General features: G+C 36.6%; 1 protein-coding gene across 3 annotated transcripts in view; it reads right to left on the bottom strand.

Annotated features, from left to right (window-relative positions):
• Nucleotides 1-3,380: 3,380 nt before the first annotated feature.
• HCRTR2 (hypocretin receptor 2) overlaps nt 3,381-23,603 on the bottom strand; it is a 35,520-nt gene continuing 15,297 nt past the window's right edge. For all 3 annotated transcript variants that reach the window (XM_039380438.1, XM_027730511.2, XM_027730512.2), the window contains 6 exons: nt 23,310-23,553; nt 15,943-16,058; nt 9,208-9,428; nt 7,597-7,718; nt 6,258-6,452; nt 3,381-5,016 (listed from right to left, as the gene is read on the bottom strand). In XM_039380438.1, the coding sequence (XP_039236372.1) occupies nt 4,823-5,016; nt 6,258-6,452; nt 7,597-7,718; nt 9,208-9,428; nt 15,943-16,058; nt 23,310-23,553 (1,092 nt within the window). In that variant the 3' untranslated portion in view covers nt 3,381-4,822. The remainder of the gene's footprint in view (nt 5,017-6,257; nt 6,453-7,596; nt 7,719-9,207; nt 9,429-15,942; nt 16,059-23,309; nt 23,554-23,603) is intronic.

Here is a 23,603-nt window from a genome sequence, read left to right as displayed (position 1 = left end):
GCACTCCGTCCGCGTTCAGTTCTCACTTGATTTCGAGAGAAACTAACAGAGCAAGTCTTTGACTGCTGCCTGTCAGGTCTTTAGAAAATGCCTGTTGCTGTGTCCGATCATCTGCTGCAAGCACTTTTCAACACGTTTTAGAAGTGAATTTGTTTGTTTTCATCTCAGGTGTGGAATAGGACCGTGATGTGTTAAGGAGAAAGAAGACCTGTGGAACATGTTAAGACTCAGACCAGGGGAACAACTAACCAGCTGTTAGTCTGGATCTAGACTGGATTGTGAGTCTAACTTCAGGAGTTTCACTAAAATACATCAAAAACAGTTTGCCATACAAAAGTCAGTAGCTGACTTGGTACTTAATAAAAAATAAATCAACCATAATGCATGCAATCATACACCCGCTGGCTTCAGTGTGTGCTCTTTGCTTTTGCACTGAAAGGAGGGGGAAACAACAGATCTCTATTGATTTCTCCATGCTACTCATGAATCTTATATTCACTACAGAATACTTTTAACTGGATTTGGTCCTTGAATGCTTAAAACAAAAAGCCATAATGGAACTTTCAGGTTATCTGTCAAAGAGATGTAGTGGTTGAAATCCTGTGCCTATTGACAAACCCAAGTCCAGATTTTGTTTATTTTTTGTTTAGCTCAGGAAAATTCAATCTTGCATATAATCTTATTTCTAACACGATTTTTAGCTTATTTATTTTATTGCATTATTTATTTAAACTCCTAGTGACAAAATTGCTAAATATTTGTTTGTTTTTAAATCGTATTCAATAAATATTACTTCACCCAGTATATCCAACAGCCACAGAAAAACCTGTAGAAGTAGAAGGAACGGTCTGAGAAATGAATATAATTTTAGCTGCGAGACAAATTTTCAATTTGAGAGCTACCTTGGTCTTGACCTTCAACCATAATAACATGCAGTAGTATGTTATCATACAGTGAGGGCTGATTTAAGCTAATATTTAGTGTACTTTCCGTGCTATAAAGCACTCACCAGGTTAATAACATGGATTTTTAATATCAACAATTCTGATAATATCAGGGAACAAGATGGTACCCTCTATACAGTCTAGAAGAAAAGGGGAAAAAAAGCCTTTTTGGCGGTGGAGAGAAGGAGATATTATCTTGCACCCATTGTGACTGCAGGACACAAGCTTATCACTACAGTGACAACAAGAAAGGAGAAACAGGTCAAGATATCAGACCTCCAAGGCTGTGAAATATGTTGAGAGACAAAGTACCAAAATGACCGTGGCACAGTTTATATCTGCAGAAACAAATATGTCGTGATTTAAACTCCGTGTTCAGTGCTGCTGTGGCCAAGCAGAAACAATGGCATGAGAACTCCATTCCTATGCTTCTAACCTGCCAGTGGAAATATTAGAATATCAAAACAGCTAGAGGCAATAAAACCCAATTAAGGTTCAGCTTTCAGATAATTTTCAGTGTTTGTACACTGGATAAGAAATGCTCATTCATCACCTTTTTTCTTCTGATGGATAAGAAGTCCAGAATTCCTTTAAGATGCTTTAATTTGTTTCACATGCAAAGGGCATTACATTCCATATTGCTCTTAAAATCTTACCCTCTCTTCTCACAGCCATTTCTATCTCCATTAATAACTACTGCTTACTATTTGGTTTATTTCTCCCAGTGATTATTTTAATTAAAAAAGAAATACATCTGATTAATATTTTGAATGTATCCAAATATTTAGATCTTTCTGGAGTAAAAGGCCCTAAAACTGGCAAAGAACCCCGTATCACTACTATACACAATAAGTCAACAGATTTTTAAATGGCTATGGAGTCTTTGCAATGAAATGGTGCCTGAAAACATATCAGAGCTAAAGAAGAAAAAGTCTAGGTAGTTCTCAAATTTTGTAAAACTAAAGAAATAAAAACATGCATATTTGCATCAAAAATATTTATTTCATAGAATCCAGAAATTTTTGAATGAAAAGTCTTTTCATTAAAATAACCAAATCTTTATCTTGATAACCATATTTAACCAATTTTTAGCTTGATAACCATGGAAGTTCCCAGTCCTTAGTTAACACTCTCTAGCTATCTTTACAATTTCAAATCTTAAGATAAGCTCTGATTGTATCATATGTATCTGAAAGATATGCTATTTACTCAACAAAAACTGTCCAGAGGAACACCCAGAATCATTTGTTAATGTCTCATTTTTTATTTATTTTCTCCACATAAAAAGTACTGGTAAGTTAAAATTATGGCTAAAAGAAATTCCTAAAAATGTTGGAATATTTTAATTTTGGAGATCTAAGTGAAAACAAGAAAAGAGAAAAAAGAGAACAAAAGAGACATTTTCTGTTACAAAAGAGAAAATTAAGGCCAGAACCTCCATTTCTAAGATGGCACAGAAGACCTGCAAGAGCCCAAAACTGCCATTGACCTTTAATGATGTTCTTGCCGCAGAACCAACTTAACTAACACAATTTATCCCACTGGCATTAAGGTAGCAACAAAAAGAAGACAAGTTGTGTTGGCAGGTGGTGTTCACCCCCCTTTAGAAAGATGCTAATTAGGACTTTTCCAAGAGTATCACTAACATTGTTGTTTTAGTTCCTTATGTCCTGGCCCAGGCCCTGTACCCTTTCCCTCCCTGTTAATCTCACGGGGATCTGAGCAACACACCTGACAAGGCATAAGAATTTTGCTCGTCTTTTATGTGTGACCTGTGACCTTTTATGTTTGAAAAGTATACCTACTCCCTTTTCTTGGATAACCAGGTACTTTCTGCATTCTTTCTCTCTTCAAGGAAAAGCTAAAAATACATTTTCTGAAATTAAAATGTAGCCTTCCAAAATTTGGGTTTAATTGACATTTTATGTCTCAAATAAATGATTGCTGATAATTATTTTGCATCTAGATTACTAGTTTTAATTATTTTTTTTTAATTTTTACTTGCTTATATGAAAACAGAAGAAAAACTTAGAAGATTTTTCAAATTCCATTTTCCTATTTCTGTAATGTTTTAATTCAGCAGCTCTTTGTTCAATCATTTCAAATTATATAGAAAAAAGTATATCTTGTTTCCCATTTTAAGAATTCTATATTATCTGTGCTTGAAGAGCAAAAAATAGCCTTCTAATGGTAAAGGAACTGCAATAGCTAAAACCAAATCCTGCTGTGCTTTCCACAATTATTTGGGTTTTCTTTTCTTAGAAGAGACAAAGTAAAATAATTTCTTGAAATAACATTGACATAATAGCTATACTCAAATATTAAGCTTATACAGAGAAATATAGAAATTCCTATTATTTTATTTGATATTTAAACATTCTTTCCATTTAGATATTTCTCATTATTTTTTTTTAATTGGAAAAGAGTATTCTCCTTTTTCTCTTTTAATAGAAAACTTTAATTTATAAACAAATGCAATTTTTTTTCTTTCAACACCAAAGTAAACATGGAGCAATTGCAACAATGTCAAGTAAAACAGCTGTTGGGGGAGGCTAAAACATAAAGTGATTAAGCACTTCATAAAACTATAGTTGCCATGATAGATAGTACATTGCATGACATTAACTCAAAGCAAAACCTAGAAAAAATATTTACATAAGTTATTCAAATAACATCTAGTCTGTGAATAATTGGCTTTGTAGAAACATTTGAATACGTAAGACTTTTTTCTATGTCAAATGGTTTTTAGGGAAAAGCAATTCCTCCCTCCCATCTTACCCTTTCTTTTGAAAAATCTGAACTGAAATGCAAGAGTAGTACCACAGGGTAATTCTGACAGATTAGCCTTTTTCTAACCCATAGGCCACATTCATCTAGTAGACTAAGTCTCCAGTGATGCACCATCCTTTAAAAGAAAAAATGCAATACATAGTAGGAAGCCCCAGGCCAGGGAGATTATCCCATAGTTGGAAAATGTATGAGTGAGCGCTTTATCTATCAGTCCAAAGAGATATCACCTCTATAATTTCCAGAGATAAATATTTTATTTCAATTGTTGAAAAAGTCAACATTTTCTTGGCATATAGATTTGTTAATTGATTGTATGTTTTTAATTTTAATATCAAATGGCAGTTGAGAGAGAAATCAAGAAAACAAGAAAGATAACCAATGTTTTCTAAAGATCTTCAGAGATCTTCTGGAACAACACTTGCAGATATTATGGACTAAAATGACCGACAAAAGTTAAAATGTGCTGTCCTTCGGGGGTGCTGACACTTCTCATTCCTATTGGCCTGAGCAGGAATTTTGAGCCTATAGCACCATTGAGCATCACATAAGTTTTATTTAGATAGTTACTTTTTAGGCACTCGAGTCTGAAGAAAAAAAGAAAGGCTTTTAGTGTAAATTTATGAAAACATCTGTGACTTTCAGCACTTTGGGTTCACACTTCAGAAGCATGTCTGTGCTTGGAAAAGTAACGTGGACTCTTGCCAAATCAATCTGAAGTGAAAGTTCCATAATGAACATAGAATTTATAGAAATCATTTATAGAAAGAGGATATAAATAAATGATGTTTGAGACTTTTTTCAAATATTTAGATTTCTTTATATGATACATTTTAGAATGTTCCACAGCATCTAAAATATATAAAAATAAATATCTACAGTATTTACAAAGTATGATACAATACAATCTTTAAAAAGACTTGTAAAGACGTGTTCTTTAGCTCATACTGAGGTAAGTAGGTTTCTGTAAGACTGAGAAAAAATAGAATAGGCAGTTATTTTGAAGGAATCCCTTTGTCCAGTTATTGTAGTCTGTATCACACCTAAAAGCATGTGCCACTCTCTGTTGTTTGTAGTGTATTGAGCCAAAGTCATCCTTGCTGTAACTCCATCGAGGTAAGTTTTGTTATGCTAGGGATGAATTTATCCCACTCTACATTCTCTGTGTTGAGAGTGTCTTCTGCAGAAACTGTCATGGCTTCATCTATGTTTGAAGTCATGTTCATTCCTGGTATGTGGAGATGCAGTGCCATTGATTTTGATGGGTTGAGCACAGCTGGAATATCTGTAGAAAAAATAAAGATTCTAAGATCATTTTACTGTTTGTATTAGGTAGCTGACTGACTCATCGTCTGATTGTCACTCTCTGGACACAATGCAGGTGATGGTCTATTAACAAAATGGTCTTCCAGAAATTGTTCAAAATTGCATTTGCAAATTTGAAGTGAAAGTTTCTTGACTGAAGACTAAGGGCATTTCTAATACATAAACCTTGATTTTTAATTTTTTTTTACTTTTAAACATTTTAATGTTCTACTACTACTTATTTAATATGCACTGTTTGATAAGTTGCCCTGTGGTTCCTTATCCAGCTGCCACTGTGACCAGCAGAGCACTACAGCTTCCTGTGTACAAGCCAGTCATGGAATCATTGATAGTTTGGGTTGGAAAAGACCTTTAAAGACCACCTAGTCTAACCCCCCTGGCATGAGCACAGGACAGGCAGAGAGAAGATGGTTATAATAAATAAGAGACAAAGGATAAAACATAATCTACGGGTACACTTTCATCTGGGTTTCCTGGTTGTAACTTTGCTTGTGCCATACATATAGGCAATACTATTGAATTCAGGGAAAAAATAAACATTCCTTCTGTAGTAAGTGAAAAGTGGCTTCCCAGCTGTTCCCGAACACATGCAATAACCTACCCAACAGAAAGAAGAACATAAAATGTCCGAAAAGAAATTAATGTGAATTTCTTATTTGATCAGCCTAACTCACACCAGAATGCATGCTAAGCAGATAATTTGAAAGTAAAGGACATGCAGGTATTTCAACCTGTACACACAATTTTGGTTAAAATCTTTTTCATGAAATATACCACAACTTCAGATAATTAGCTCAGAATAGAATATAGCTGTTTATAAACAAATTCCAATGACAGGGAAGATGATTTTCATACTTTCAGGTAATTGTTCTTTATTTAATTAGGAGTCTAAAGGAAGTAGGGATCCAAAGAAAATATTTATATAGAATATGATTACTTTATCCCCTCCTCAACTGGACCACAGCTTTTGAAATTAATGTGATGAAATTTTGTTTCATCAATATATAACTGAAGTTGTAGTATATTCTATAAAACATTTCTTATAATTTACTTTTCTTATAGTCAGTCCTTAATTGTAAACCCCTTTTTCTCTCTGTGTGGTCATATCCAAATATTGTTGTATGGACAATTAGATTTTACTTCCACAGGATCAAAAGACATAGGGACAAGTACAGTAAGAGCAGGTAATAGGTGCAGTACCATTTGATGGGATTGTATTTATGTTGGTCAATACAACGTGTTCTGCGAGTTTTGAAACATTATCAAAATTGCTGATCTGGGTGGTCAAGGACTTCCGACTCTCTGTACTGGCATGACCTCTGGTGAGCCGTTCGTCATGGTGGCTGCCAAAGATGCAACAGGAAAATGCTGCTTTAAATTCTTCTCTAAATTTCCCTGTCAATCATAAAAAGGACTCATGAAAAAAACTGTACTATAAACCACATTTCATCCAACTTCATAGATTAGAAAAAAAAAGGAGCTATCTAAAGCAAAATTAGCGCAAATCACCCAGACGCTCTTCTCATGCAGAAGTAGAAAATCACAATTTCATCATCTTGAAGAAAGACAGAAGAAAGATAACCTTTCTAAGAAGATATGTGAGGTGTGGTGTGAAGACTGAATTATTCTTGGCTAGACAGAATGGACAAACTAGAATGATTAATGGAGTCATGACATAGGTAGTCTGTTGGTTAATTAAATATATAACAAAAAATTAATTGAGCAATCATAGGCTTAAATGATTGAATCATTACTTGACACGTGAAATGAGAGCGCATGGCTTATTTGTGTTTCACCATTAATATATTTGAAAAGAAGTTTCAAAGTGTTCGACAGCCCATTAGTCTGCTTTTGGGGCTCAGAGGAAATTGTTCAGATCATCCTCTCACTACACACCACAAAAAAACTACAGTGGGCAAATGTGTAGTGAGAATCAACATAGTTTTGCCTCCCTCTATTTAGCTGCAATACAGCTTTAGGTCCTTTGCAGCTTTAGCTGCAGTACAGTTTAGGCCCTGATTTTACTCTCCATAGCCAAATGATACAAATATGAACCAAGACAAAACTGTACTAGTAAGTAAACATCATCCTGGCTGGTTCTTTGGCCTTGAACCTAGTTGGCACAGTCTGGTCATGCAAGTACTATTAAAGACTCACAGCCTCCAAACCCCAATACCTACACACAACATGCTGGCTGGGGACAGCCCCCGGGTTGTGCTACCTCCCAGACAGTATCCAGGGAGTGTTTAGCAGAACAGTAATTGTTTCAGATCACAGTTATGCCAGGAACTTCTCTACCAAATTAATGTCGTGGACAGTCATATTCCAGCACTTGGACTCAGGCCCTGGCACTGTCCAGGTTAGTTTTAGGTAGATAGCCTGAAGGTAATGGGATACTTCAGGCAACTTGTTCCAGGAAGAGAGTCTAGCTCCCACCGGAGGAGCTGAGCTGATGTTACACAGTCATTAATCTTATTTGCTATGGCTCATTACATTCAAACTATACGTTAAACTTGACTTCTAGGTAACTGTAACTTACCACTGAGGAAGTTATAAATAATAGGATTGGCTGCACTGTTTGCATATACAAGCCAGTGTGAGAATGTGAACCAGGCATACACAGTTTCTCTGTCGTCAGCATGATTAAACATCCCCAAAACCCTACAGAAAGAGAAAAGCAAACCTGAAAGATTGCAAAACTAGAAACCATACAAAAATATTTTACAACTTCTAGCCTAATTTTGTCTCTGATGACCTATTCGTGATATCACAGAAAAGCTGATTCAACAGTATTCTATTTCTTGAGAGAATAAAGTCCTCTCCCCAACCCTCAGCCTCCTGTCTTGGTGGTTTAGCACAGCAGAGACCATCAGGACTTTACTTTGCTATGGTGCAGATACACAACTTTTCTGCCAAGTAACCAAAGTCATCTGGTGTCAGATAAGCCAAGAAAAGATGGGAAAAGTTGCCTTTGATCTAGTCATGTCACTGAAGTTCCTGGCTCTAGGCCTACTCTCCAATAAATAGGGTCTGAAAAGGCATGTAACTGGCCCCAACCCTGAGGCTACAGTAGCAGCTTCTGTCCTCCAGAGAAATCAGTATTTTCCAGATTCCTCACACCTCCCTTTTGCCATTTCAGTGAAAATCTAACTCTGGTCCTACTCTGCTGTTGTTTGTTGAGGCAGGCTGTGTAGTTCCTCTATTTCAGGTCGTAGGTTCCTGAACAGTGTTCTGGAAATACTTCTTTCTCTCCACATTTCCTACCAAGACTTGAGAGTGAAAAGTACTTAAATTAGGCCACAGGAAAAGGCCAGAATTGAGTGGGATGTATTTAAACATTGAAACTATTCCTTAAATTCTAAAATGTTCCAATAATATTCCAATTAAAAAAGCACAAATAACAGGCTGGTTAATTTTTAGGATATTCAAATCTTCTGCTATATGCAGTTATTTATTGGTATTCCAGAGGGCTCACGAGATGTAATTTTGCCAAAGCCTGCCTATCAGGCACTGTACGAAAAACAAGAGTGTACACCATTATATACCAAATGAACATGAGAAAAAAGGATAAAAAAGGAAAATACAGCTTCATAAGGCTATATTGAATTAGAAATAATATAAAAAAATTTTACAACTTCTAACCTAATTTTATCTCTGGTGATCTATTTGCAGTATCACAGAAAAACAATTTCAGGCTAACTGAAAGGGCTGGCCTAAGGTCTAAAAATTGTGCATGAGGGCCTTACGTTTGAACCCAGAATTTCACAGTCCTTGGAGCCAAGCCACAACACTACACTCTGCTGCTAACCTTCAGCTGCTGCTTTAGGTAACTGCACTTCCGTGGATGTATTTACAGCAACCAAGCTGTAATCCCATGTAAATAACAAGGTTTAATGAGGAGATAGGCTAGATCATTTTCATGAGGAAGAGCTTGCTAATAAGGGTTCCAAAATCCAGCCTTTAGTTTAAGTACTATGGATAGGTTACATATATTTTCTTGCAATTGTGTACTTATTTTCCATTTCTTTATTGAACAATAAGTAAGCTTGTCCTTTAAAAGTATTTGCCAGAATAAAAGGAATCTCATAATAGAGGATTGTTTTTAGATAGAAAGCTGCACCAAGTGTTTACATTTTGGGATAAACTTTACCTTTTCAAGACATTGAGGATGCTAATTGGTAGATAACAAAGCGCAAAAACCAGGAGGACAACCATTAGCATACGTGCTGTTTTCCTTCTTGCATGAATCTGTTTTATTTCAGCTGCCACAGCACTAATCTTTGACTTTGTTGATTGTCCCAGCCCTCGGGGCTGTGCTGAGGGCTGCAGAGGCTTCCATTTTTTCTGAACAACAGAAGAAGTTCCTGGGATCTAAGAAAGAAAAAAAAAAAAAGGGACATTTTGAAAAACATTTGTAAAACTGATATGTAGATATAACAAGAAAAATAGACATGTTCACATACACAAGGTAAGCTCACAGGGACAAATAGGAGTTTTTAATTAAATTAATTGATGTAGCTGCAAGAAACAAACTCAATTTCAGACACACTAGAACTGCATAAAAATTGTGATTTATACAAATATAAACTGATGTACTAAAATTTTCTTTCCTTCCCACATACCTTGCCTTGCTTGTGTCTTCAGACCATCACATTTACCAACCCCATTGCTGCAATTATGTTGCTATAAAGTTCTACATTAAGTGTTTTGTTGCATAGCAGAATAGTTTATCCCATTAATATGCTGCTAGAATATACTAAACAGCTGTTCACCATTGGAAAACAAGGATTTAAAGCCTGCACAGCTATAAGTGCCATAAAACTTCCACACATACAACCTGGATGACAATGAAGTAGCTAAAGAAATCACAGCTGAAGTGTGGATCTCCCTGCAAAGTTCTTCAAAACTGAATATACAGTATATATGCATATACAGTAATGAACAGACGGAAATCATGGAAAAATGCCAAGACATAGGAAGAATTAAGTTAGTCAAAGCCATTTTGAAATGGGTAGATATAGCACCATACTATTAAAAAAAAAAATCTTGGTTTTTGTTTTCTGTACCCCAACATAAGACAAGCCAAATAAAACAATATTGCTTCAGTTTTTCAAAATTACTTCCTGCCTGCAGCCAACTGAAAAAGACTAGAGATAGCAAGGACTTTCTCAGAGAATTCTATTACCATTACATTTATAATGTGTTCAATGCTATACAGTGTGAAAACCTTTTGGCTAGAAATAATAATAATAGTTATATAATATAATATATAATAATATAAGTAGATAATAGTTTTATTTATGCATAGTGCAATTTTGTGTGGGGTGACTAGTGACATTACATATTTAATAATGTTTCATGTTTAAAAGTATCTGCAAAATTCACATTGTAATATTTTTTAAAAAATGGGCTTATCCGCACAAACTGACCAGAAAAGAATGAAATTTTTGATAGTTATTTCAGGAAAAAAAGTAAACTAAAAAGTATGCACATTCGAAATTGTTGTAGAAAGCTATTATGTTGGGGTTTTGGTGGTTTTGGTTTGGGGGTATTTTTGGTTGGTTGTAGGTTTTCTTGTTGATTTTTTGGGGGTTTTGTGTGTGAATATCTTCCTTGCACAGACAAGCCCTTAATTTAGCATTTATGCGCACCATCAAACCTGATTTACAGCTATTGGAACTTTTTGGTAAAATTAGCTTGTAATTAGCAAGAAATCAATGCAGCAGATTGGGAGATATGTTATAATTTTTTTTTTTTTTTAACTGAGGTATCTATGGACTTAAAGACTCCAACAGAGCCCCTTGCACTTCTGCTGTGGGTTCCACTCATTCAGCTGAAATCAGTAGTTATCAGCTTCACAACTGCATGTCTGTCCTAATGCAAGGGATTTACCCTACTTAGCTGTGAGGTGTAGTACTGCAGTGTGTCTTTGCCATGCTCTGCTGAGATAAAACGCTGTCTGAGATTCTGATTCTGGCTTTTCAAGGATACTTTGATATCCCGTTCTTCTACCTTTGAATCAGAAGCTTTTTCTGTCCCTTTTCAATCATACTGAGTAACCATATTCTATCAAGAACTGGAGATGAAAGCAAAGAAATGCAGCCAAATCTCTCCCTTCTGATTTTGTCAAAGATTCACTTGAAGAAATCAGTGATCAGCTTTCATTGTAGATAGATACAATTTAGAAGAAGATAAATATTATCTTGGCTCCAAATTGTGTCTATTTCTACAGAAAAGTTAGACATGACCCTGTACTTCGTTTGTACCTGTATGAGCAGGTAGAAGGGTCTTTTCTGTTATTTAAGCAGTCTTTATTAGCAAGAGATGATCAAAGTTAAGACTGTATACAATGTGCAGTCTCCCTGTACTATATATTAAATTGCTAACTTTTCAGGAGTTTGTATTGAGAACCTTTCTGAAAGAGCCCATGCTTCCTCAGTCTTTACCTGGCATACACCTTGGTTTTGCTACTGTTACACCAATAGACAATAATACAGCAAGAATATTATCAGGACAAAACCCCAGCCCCAAAAAACTATATACCCACAGATGCATAGCAGTACCATTTAAGGAGCATTACACTTCAGAAGTATGTGTGCATGTGTATGTGTGTATATGGAAAGATTTACAAATATGTATTTATGTAAACATAACATGCATGTATTACAAGATAGAATGAGAAGAAATTGACTTAAGTTGTGTCAGGGGAGGCTTAGATTGGATATTATCCAATTTGTGAAAAATGTCTTCACGGAAAGGGTTGTCAAGCGTTGAAACAGGCTGCCCAGGGAAGGGGTGAAGTCACCATCTCTGGAGGTATTTAAAAGACATGTAGATGTGGCACTTAGGGATGTGGTTTAGTGATAGACTTGGCAGTGTTAGGTTTATGGTTGGACTCAATGATCTTGAGGGTATTTTCCAAGATAAATATTTCTATGATTAGGTATGTACAAGTATACACATGGGAGCATAATGTATATATTTCCTTTTCTTTGTAATGAATCAGTTATAGAGATAACTGTGGAGAATTTGTGTAATTTCAATGTTTTACTAAAAGCCTATTAGCTGTGTCCAAACAGGTACTAAATGACAGCTATTTTCTTGTGCTCCTTTTCTCTATCTCCTCAAATAATTATCAAGGGGTTTATAATGAAAGGAAATCTCTCAAATATAATATCAACTTGCAAAGATTGGAAGGGTGTATTTCAACTACAAAAATGAAAATGGGTAGAGTTCCTAGTCATTAATACAAGTAGGCTTTAGTGTCAATGCATTTGGACATCAGTAAATTGAAGCAGACTTGGAACTTAAAGCAAATTGTGTATCAACACTGTCCATTCAGTTTTATTTATTTGTTCTGAAGTTACTTTTAACCTACTTAAAATCCACAAGAGAATATAGCCTTCTAAGTCACTACTTCCTTGCTAACGATTAAAATAAATTAGTCAAAATCCCCAGTAGTTGTTGCATAATTGTTCTTGTCTTTGCAAAGGTGAATCATGAATTCAATGATTGTAAAGCTTATGTTCAAAGATCTGCTTGAAATACACCATCAGAAATTTTAAGAGCTATTACACAAAGTATTGGTAACAATAATTAGTAAATATCTTAACTTTTTTCATCTGAAAATTTTCACGCATGACACACTACATTTTAAAAAAGAACCTTTAGAAAAAGTTAAAACGTAGAAAACATCTACTGTTTGTTGTGGTTTTTCTATCACATACATCTATAAGGCTTATAGTACCTTGCAATAGGATCATTACATTTAACTGAAGTTCTGGTAAACAGCATGATTTCTTAATCGAAACTATTATCAAAGAATACGTTTAGAACACTATATTCATTTGTACTACATGACTGATTACAGCACACCTGCTGCACTTAGAAAAATGCCTGATGCCTGCAGCCAAGTCACAGTTAATAATAGATGTGCCGTGGCTTTAATTTCACGTAGTGCAGCCTCTTAAACATAGTGCTATCATCTATGCCAGGCAAAGAGACATCTGTAATTTGGCACCATTGATAGCACTAAGTCTATAGTAGTATTTATCTTTTTGCCACTGAAAAATAAAGGATCATCCTAGCCTTGACAGCATGCAAGATGCATAGGGAGAAGAAACATTGTGAAGAAGAAATAGACCAGCTAACACAACTGGGGGGGAATGGGGCAACCCAACAAAAGAGATTGGTTTTCAGTCATTCAACTTCTGCTCTGAATCTGAACCAGCATTTTCAAGCTCCATGCAGGTTAAGAACAAGTGCTTTGCATTAATTTACTTAGTTAAAAGCTTGAGAGAGGAGGTAGATTGTAAAGAAAGTATAGAAGAGAAGGTTAAGAAGGAATACGGTGATAAAGTCATTGAGTGACACAGGACAGATTCAGCAAGGCAGAGCATATTAGAGCTATGTCAAACTGAACTTAATTACAAAACCACACGGAAATCCTTTGTTCTGGTGAAAGGTCCCCTCAAATTGTAAAGGTTAAATTTTACCTTCAAGCTATCTTATTATTTAATCTCATTAATGTAAGAAATTAAAAACAAAAATAATAATTTAAAGAGCACAATAAACAGCAATTATAGTTTAACCTAATCTGATTAGAAGTGAGAATAATTGCTCTTATGATGTATAGATGATAGCAAAATGCCTTGAAGTGGATTTGGTATTCCCTGTTCTTTATTTATTTGCAAGACATATATTCTGTCAGTATAACATTTGATTTTTACTTTTATCGTATGTTTATTTAGAAATCTAAAGTCTACTTGTGATTTCTCTGATGCATCAATTTCAACTGCATGAAAAATGCTACTTATGTGGTAGATATTATGGCCTGCCCAGGACAGCCTTAGATTTGAATGGTATCAGACATACTGGTGAGAGAGAAAAGATTCTCAAGCACAAGTCCTATAAGAAGAGGCTGAGGGAGCTGAGGTTGTTTAGCCTGGAGAAGAGGAGGCTCAGGGGAGACCTCCTCACTCTCTACAACTCCCTGAAAGGAGGTTGTAGCCAGGTGGGGGTTGGTCTCTTCTCCCAGGCAACTATCAGTAGGAGAAGAGGGCATGGTCTTAAACTGTGCCAGGGGAGGTTTAGGTTAGATATTAGGAAAAAATTTTTTACAGAGAGAGTAATCAGATATTGAAATGGGCTGCCCAAGGGGGTGGCGGATTCACTGTCCCTGGAGGTTTTTAAGCTGAGACTGCATGTGGCACTTAGTGCCATGGTCTAGTAACCACAGGGGTGTTGGATCAAGAGTTGGACTTGATGATCTCGGAGGTCTTTTCTAACCCGGTTGATTCTATGATTCCATGATTCTATGATTCATGCCCACATGTTGATGGAAATATCGTTAGAGCCATTTGAGAGGGAATATCTTGCATAGTGTCTCCACCAGGAGGAGATTACTGTCCTTTACAATGACAAATTATTGTCCTTTGCAGAATGATAGGGCAGCAGTGGCGGAGGACTACAGCTACAGATAAATCCTGGACAAAGCAGAATACAGCAGAGAGCATCATAGACTGGTGTGTGACAGGTTACTATTCATACCCACAAAATGCATTTCAGCATTCCTGAAAAAAATTTCTGCCACTTAAATTCAAATGTTCTTTGTGTGTTTGCCTGCTTGGGTTTTTTGTTGTTGTTGTTGCTGTTTTGGCTTTTTGATTAGTATTCCTGTTTTCTTTCCTGTATTTTTTATTTGAAGTTTTAAAAAACCAGATCATAGAATCATAGAATCAGCTGGGTTGGAAGGGACCTCTGAGAACATGAAGTCCAGCCCTTGATCCACTATTGCCATGGTTGCTAGACCATGGCACTAAGTCTTATCCAGTCTTACCTTAAAAACCTCCAGGGATGGAGAATCCACCACTTCCCCGGGCAGCCCAATGCCTGATTACCCTTTCTGTAAAGAATTTCTTCCTAATATCTAACCTAAACTTCCCCTGGCACAGTTTAAGACCATGCCCTCTTGTGTTGCTGATAGTTGCCTGGGAGAAGAGACCAACCCCCACCTGGCTACGACCTCCTTTCAGGGAGTTGCAGAGAGGGATGAGGTCTCCCCTGAGCTTCCTCTTCTCCGGGCTGAACAACCCCAGCTCCCTCAGCCTCTCCTCATAGGACTTGTGCTTGAGTCCCTTCACCAGCCTTGTTGCTCTTCTCTGGACCTGCTCTAGGACCTCAATGTCCTTCCTGAACTGAGGGGCCCAGAACTGGACACAGTACTCCAGGCGTGGCCTCACCAGCGCTGAGTAGAGGGGAAGAATCACTTCCCTGGACCTGTTGGCCACACTGTTCCTGATCCAGGCCAGGATGCCATTGGCCTTCTTGGCCACCTGGGCACACTGTTGGCTCATGTTCAGCTTCCTGTCAATCCAAACTCCCAGGTCCCTAATGTTTGCATTAGAAATCATGTCAATTATTTGTCAGCAATTCATATCAAATGTTACTGATAACAGCCAGCTTCACATCAGGCAATTCCAATCTCCCAGTTCAGATTGGCCCTGCTATCAAACTGATTAGGAAAAATAAAATAAAAATAACAAAATGAGAAGGTCAGTCTTAACTTTTAGCTGTTCCAGGAGATTTAAGCAGTATAAATAAGGTCACCTAAGGTATTTCAGTAAGCATTTCAGAGCTCTTTCTTCTGTCTGTAATCAATCTTTTGCCTTTTGCTGTCTCTCCTTCTAAGCCCTTCACAGATATGAGTAAGAAGGCTTTACATTCAGCCTGACTGCCTTCCCTTTTCAGTGCCCCTCAATGCCTATCCAAGGTGGCTGTAAACCAGCCCTAAGTGAAAACATGGAGTTTATACAAAAAAAGGTTGTACACGGGAATCTGCATAGTCGCAACAGCAAGCAAACAGAGCCAGTGCTGAGTGACTTACCTGGCGACACCACAGCTTTCGAAATATCTGCAAATAGGCCAACACCATAAGACACAATGGTGCCATGTATGTCACCAGAAAAAAGCACGTGTGATACATTTTGGGGTAAACCTCAGCTGGAAAGAGAATTCAAATAGGAAAGGTGCATTTAAATATACATACATTTCAAAATCCCCTTAAGACAAATTATTTATATAGATATGCATGTATTTTTCGACATAATAGGATATAATGGAAGATGTATCCAATAATATTATGGTCAAGATCACTTTTTTAATCACTTCTAGATACATTCTATTAGAAACATGCTTTTATCTCAAGGATCTCCTGTATCACATTATTGATTTCTTACCACGTTATTACTTTAGGTATGAAGTTTTCAAAAGTTTTGCTTTTTATTAAAACGGTGAAAGATAAAAAATTTGGTTATCTAAAAATAGCTAACTAAATATCCAACCTACTTCACCGTTGACATATTTAACAGGTTGTATAATTGTCTATAGTTTCAATTCTGCAAAGGCTACTATATATCCCTGAATAAACTGCACAGTCTCTCACCTATAAAGACTGAATACAGACTACAGCACACACAGGAGTGATGGGAGAAGAGTTAAATCTCTTTTTGGTGCCAGAATGTATATGACTAAGACTCAGTGATTAATTATTATGATTACATTTAAAAAATAGAATTAATACATTCAAGTGCTTTAAACCTAGGAAATCTCCAGGGTCGTTTTTGACTCAGCTTTAATAATAATGAATTTGCTACCATTGTGTTTTAATTTCCAATGTATTTCTTTTAAAAAGACAACTTATGAATGTTATTTGCTTAGAGACAAACATCCTAAAACTGTTGTGAATATATTGAGTTTTTAGAATGTTGGATCTTAAGCTTGATCATTAGCTTATAGCAGAATGTGCAGAATGTGAAAACTTGCTTTCTCTTTTGTAATGTCAAATGTCGTTTGCTATTACCAAATGTTAATATTAATTACTATTACCAAATGTTAACATGAATTAGAACTTAATATATATGGATGGCCTCAGAAAAGAAATGAACATTATGGAGAGTGACAATACATAGAAGAAGAGAAACTGTGCACCCCATGAGCAGTTAAAATGCATGGTAATCCTAAGCATTGCATCTTGACTAGAGTAAAGAAGGAACGTTTATGTTAATTTCCAGATTTTCTGCATGTTTCAGGGTGATAAGATCTGCAATTGAAACTCCATATGAATTGCAGTTTTAATTTAAAAAAAAAAAAAGAAAAAAAAAAGAAAAAAAAAGAGTTGCTTGAGGTCAAAACTTTGGTGAGCCAAACTTATTTTCTGCCCTTAAAGTGACTGAGACTGTGGACCCTATCAAAGAAGTGATGCCAGGAGAATCTCTGAGAGTTTGATCAGACAAGGATATACCAAGACTTGGTCCATAACTCTCATAGCAGGGAAGAGAACATCATCATGTTAACTCCAGGTTCACCCTCAAATGCAGACTCAAGTCATCTCACATTCATCATTGGACCTGAAAGTGCCAGCTGGTTCACCGGACAGAAAAACTTCAGTATCAGGGAGATGGAAATTTGCTATAGCAATATCAAGCCCATGTTCATTCCTAGCAAAGGTAATAGAGATGTTGCCACTGACATTTGATAGTTTTGACGGATCAGGGTTCAAAAAATTCAGATAATCAGTATTTGACTCCTTACTTGCTCCAAGATCTTGTAGCAAACAAGCTTACCAACTCTTAACCAACAGTTGCAGCTAATAGCTCTTATCAATGTCCCTGGGGGAGCCAGACCATTAGGGACAGGTTTTTTATAATTGGTGATAACCTGAGATTATTTATTGATCGATGATCTCAAACTTGGTTTTGCATTCCAGAAAATGCAGCCTCACAGCAGTCCTGGTAGACATGAAAATACTGACATGCATGCTACACAAGTGGAGAGACTAAGGAGAAACTGGAGTAATGTGACTTACTGGGATCATGGGAGGTCAGAATTGGAAATACATTCTTTCTGCTCAGAAGGAGGTGCCACCTGCCTCATCAATGCTCTGCAGGCAGCCAGGCCCCTTAGGTAGAAGGATGGTACGTATTTAAAAGGCCATCTGGAGTTTACGACTTCTAATTTAGCAACCCAAGTAAAGTGAAACATTAAATGAGCCTAGCTATCTACAAAGAACCGAGGACCAGGTTGGAGGAAGATCCTAACACTTGCCTTTGAAGTTTAGCCACCTGGAAAGTGCCAGCTGCTAAACATCAAAGGAAACCTGTCCCTCCTCCATCCAGGGCAAAGCCCTTTACAGAACTTTTCCCTAAGAAGCATGACTCTGTTTAGCTTCTCAAGCCAAAGAAAAGCTTTAAAGCTGTTTGACAATCACAGCAACAAGGAGGAAGGGCTGGCTTTGGATACCATTCGTTTATCAAAGGCTCCTTGAATGAGAACATCAATCTCTGGATATCAGTCTATGGTCCTGGTGATATATCAGCTGCCTGACTGGGACTACTGAACCTCTTACTGCCAAGCAGAAAAGGAGAAAAGTGTCTTTGCCTTCCATGGTCACTTAATAGGTTTCAGGATGGGGGGAGATTGTTCTTAGCTGGAGTAACTATCTCTTTAAGAATAAAATAACAATTCTCGTGTCTCTGGCTGTTATTTTACTGAAAAGAGAGAAAGGAGCATAAAGCAAACAGGTGGTCATGGGGGTTGGACAGGGTTGAGGTCAGCATTCCTACTCAGCTTCATTCATACAGTATGATTACTCCACCTGATAAAGAATCAATATGTTAAAGCAAGCTTTCTTCTGCCTGCCCCAGGGATTATCAAACAAATTTTAAACTTTTCTAAAGCTTCCCTTTGGCACTGACTACTGGTCCCAAATTGTCATTCAATGAAGCAAGGAGGTAGATTGAAACTACAGCTTCTGGATTTTTTTCAGAATTTTACTGTACTTGTGTGTATATATATATGTATGTATGTATGAACAAACTGAGAAAAAAACAGACTCAAAAGGTTTTGCTTGTCTAGCAAATGAAATATGCCCTTAAACCATAGGTGCATGATGAAATTCGTACCCTTGACAGCTTCTTTAGGAATTAGAAAAAACAAGACTATCAAGTTCGTTGAGCATCAGTACAGTTCCTAGGTTCCCTACTCTCAGGAAGATACCTATGAGGTTTTGGAGTTACCCATGGAGAAGCAATGCAGCTAAAAGAGTATACTTTTAGAATAAAGCTTAATAAATAGGGATGTTAGGTGCCTGTAGTAGAGAAAATTTGACCATACAATGCAGTCCTTTCCAAATTATGTTCCTATGCCAGAGTACTTATGGTTGGCTAATACTAAAATTACATTTTGAAATCTAATATATTTATGCTTGAGTTATCAATTCACAATAACATCAAGCATAATCTTAGTATTAGAAATAATCTGACTTCTGTCTGCATTAAAATATTCCACAAGTTTTTCATTAAATTCTGAACACTTCAACAAACAGGATGTATAAAGCTTCCTGTATTAATGCAATTTCAAGCTATTTGTCTTCCGGTATTAAGACAATCTGGTTTTTACTATTGTATGAGTAGTCTAAGAGGAAATGGAATACAAAGTCTTCCCTTTGTTTCCATTCAACTCAGTTTTGGGAAAGAATTATCTCCATATTCTTTTTATCATTTGCAAAGGGCTTGGCTAATGCACTTTGGCTAACACTGTTTTCTTGAACAGCTCTTAAGAGAATGTATTTAGCTGACTTTAACACATGGTGAGCTCATTTTAATATACATTTCTTTTATTTTGGCACTTTATCATCAAATTCAGAACATGGCAATTACAGACTATTATAGAAATGTGGCCAACTCTGGCTCCTTAAGTGCGCCTGCATAGGTCACATGTTGGATCCTTCTGCATTCCCAAATAAAATATTGTTATTAGACAGTACTCAAAATGAAAAACCCTCAGCCTAGAATTGGCAATGAATTTTACATTCAGGAATGCCAGAAGCAATTAAAAAGAAATTGAGCCCTGTTTTAGACTGAACTATTGCACCATTTGCAGTCACTGGCAGCTCTCCAACAGCATGCTTGAAATCTTATTAGTTAGGGAGGCGACTATTTCTTTACCGTTAAGGAGCCCAAGTGTCACAGTGCTGATCAGACCTTCCTTCCAGACACTCATCAGACTTACTGTGGTCTTCAGCAGCTGATCCTAAGTCTGGGTAGGGTACAGTGCTGTATCCTGATTTAGCATCTCTGACATTTTCCTGGACATGGCTTCCCTTTAGTCCTCCATAGCACCTCATGTTTCAGTGGCCTTGAGTTCCCAGAATTACAATATACTTCCAAAACACTTTGGAAAGTGTCATTAGGCACCCCCTTTTTGTTGTCCCAAACTTGAAAAATCACAGTTTAACATCCTTGGGACATACGGTATACATGATGCTATGCAAATATTTTATCAGATGTAGCCTAATTTTAAACAGCATAAATTATATGCAATTCTAAACAAAGCAGTAAACACACAAATACAATCCCTTTCTTCTAAATTGACTCTCCTATAGGATTTTCTCAGGGTCTCTTGGTTAGTTGAGGTATCTGTAAGTCCACTTTCTCTTTACAAATATAGGTTATTTGTAGCAACATGAATTTCTTGCTCCTTCAACCTCCTCCTTCTTAGCTTTCTTCGACCCTCAATATTCTCACAGTCAAAAAAAAGGCAAATCAAAATCCAACAAAAACACAACTATTTTCTTTGAAAACATTAGCTCTTTATTTTTTCTTCTGGCTTTAAGGAAGTTTTTCAGTCTTTTCAAACTGCTGCCCTATTACCATATTCTTTTATTATTCTGTTTGGGGGCCTTTGTGATTTCAAACCTTGTTTTTCAGTAGAAAATCTGCATATTCTATGCTTTGGCTGAACTCAGAGTCCTTAGACATTTTCAGAAGAATGGAAAGCATCTTTATAATTACACTCTATAGTCTGAAAGGGATGTGTATATATATGTTATATTTTATTCTCATTGATAAAATATGGTTAACACTGTATTTACTAAGTAACTCCACGATTTGAGCAATCTACTTGTAACTTAATGCATATAAAGATTCTTTTTTCAAGTTACTGTGAAAAGCTATTTTTAGAATGTGGAGAGGATTATTTTTAATGGATATCTGAAATGCGCCAGCAGAATAACTAGCAATGATAGTGCATTGCCATTAGAAGAATAATTCATTAAAAAGACAATAGAATAAAAATAGGATTATTATCTTTTAGTGGGGCGAAAAGCTTCCCATTTCAGAAAACTTCAATGCATTTTTAATGTAAGATTTTTTTTTTATGCTCAATAGAAATAAAAATAAAAAAAAATAATGGAGTGTTTGCACTTCATTTCTGAAGCCGTGCACAAAAGTATTTGCCTTTGTCATACCCCTTTCTGTCTCTTCAAATATCCAAGTGAAGGAATAACCTGCTTTGGACAAATACACTCCATAGAAGCAGAGTCTTGCAAACACATGACATATTTTTTTTGTTTTCAGGATTTTGGTTTGGTTTGGTTGTTGTTGTTTGTTTTTATAATTGCTGCTTTAGCTCAGGCATATCTGTGGTCTGCAACTACTTCATCACAGCACTAAACTAGAGGCACTCTGAAACAGTTCTAAGGCTACTACAGACTGTAGTTCAAAAGCAACACTTTCCTGTCGGGAATCAAAAAGTGGCCAATACAGATCTGGAAATTTTGAGATCACATTCCCTGATGAAATGCTCTCCTGACTTCCTAATTAGTGAACCACATAATTTCCTAGGTTGATTAAAAGAATCTTTGCTGCAGAACTAACCTTGAAGTGATGAAGGCACGGATAATTAGTTCTGCAGCCAAAACAAGTGGACAGAAATTGTACTTGGAGTGAATGTTGTGAAAGAAAATAGTCTCACAAATACTGTGGCATCCAGCAGCAGACAGGAATACAAAACTGTTCGCAGATGAAAAAAAAAAGAACACCAGAAGTAAAGAGCAGATTTGTCCTCTCTAATCAAACACCAATTACAATACTCACAGCTTAACAGAGGCTTCCTCTAGCCTACAAACTTCCAGCACATCTTTGTCAGCAAAGACTGCCAGTGAGCTAATGGCCATCTCTGCCCCCTTGCCTGCTCCCAGAGGACCAACTGGGATGGAGGTGAAGAACAGGGAATGTGATAGCCAGTGTCTTCTCATTAATCCTCTGGTGGCCCTGTGAAAGCTGTTAACAGGGGAGGAACTTCCAAAAAAGCACATGGAAGAGCCCTCAGCAGTCCAAGCTGCTTAAGCTAATTTATCATGATAATTAAGTACAGGTGATCTACTTGTATTTTATTGTGATTGTTCACAGGACTGGAATCTTCTACAGGGACAGCTCTGGGAGAGAATCTGATTGTGGTTTAGTCTGACTCAAGGCTATTAAGCAGGCACCTTTTAGTTATATGTTTTGGCAAACTTGGCTTTATTTTCCCGCGTGTGAATAATGGTATTACTGATGGTCATTATATCCAGTGTCAGAGTCACAGCATGTAACTCATACACTCTGTTAGCATTGGAGGTGTGCCAAGGCCCACCAGAGTTGAGCCTTAACCCTTTGGGTGGGTGGCTCACACCACTTGCTGCGAACGGAAACAAAGTAGAAGCAGTTACTCCCTGACAACACTTACAGCCTTTTACAGCTGCATTCAGATATAGAACATGGTAGATTCAAAGTTAATCTGGAAGGGCAGAATTACAAATCAGGGCAAGTGAGTCTTGGATAGACTCATTTGTAACTGATTACATTCACCAAGTTATTTAAGTGATCTTGTCCATAAAAAATTTCAAATTGTAAGTTAACTCAGTACCCCCATACCAATGACATTTCTTGATTCTGAAATGACATCCAATTTGCATTGAACTCCTGGGAGATATCTATAAAGACTAGTAAATACCACCAATTAGCAAAAGCAATATATCAGGTAAACAGAAATTCTGTTCTTACATAGTTATTTCTTAAGGCTAAACACTGAAGTCTTTGTGAACCTGGAATGTCCATTGGTCACAGAATTATATAAGCATAAACATTTAAGGGTGGGAACATTTCTATCCTCTGGGAAGCATTAACATGGTCAAGACATAAGTCAGCCTCATTCATTTAAACTTGATTTCAAATGCACTTTAAGTCTCAGCAATACAAAAGAAATTCACAACAATTTCACGGTATTTTAAAAATTCTAGTTCTAGGAAAGCTTATATAATTAAGAATGTTTTGTGATATGTTTATATGATTTGACTGCATATCAACCTGTCCTGACATTTTTATTACCTAATAGTGGTACAAATTCAGTTTGTATAGTCAATGACACACTCACCTCCCCAGTGCTCATCACACACTGTGAACAAGGTGGTTTTATTGGCTAATCCTGGGAACACACTGCTGCACTCCATAACAATAGCCTGAGGAATCATTATGATGCAGGACACAATCCAGATAATTATAATGCTGTTCCTTGCTCGCTTGGCTGTGCTTTTAAACATCAAAGGGTGACAAATTGCATACCATCGATCCAAAGCAATGCAGCTGAGTGTTAGTACAGACACAGAGACTGAAACTGTCTAAAGAAAAGAAATATTATGTAAATGTAAATGTAGGATTTTTTCAGAGC

The sequence above is a fragment of the Pipra filicauda genome, unplaced genomic scaffold (genome assembly GCF_003945595.2).
Source record: "Pipra filicauda isolate LSUMZ 115617 unplaced genomic scaffold, ASM394559v2 scaffold195_size2193078_pilon, whole genome shotgun sequence".
NCBI classification, from domain to species: Eukaryota; Metazoa; Chordata; class Aves; order Passeriformes; family Pipridae; genus Pipra; species Pipra filicauda.
This window is presented reverse-complemented; position numbering and strand designations above follow the sequence as displayed.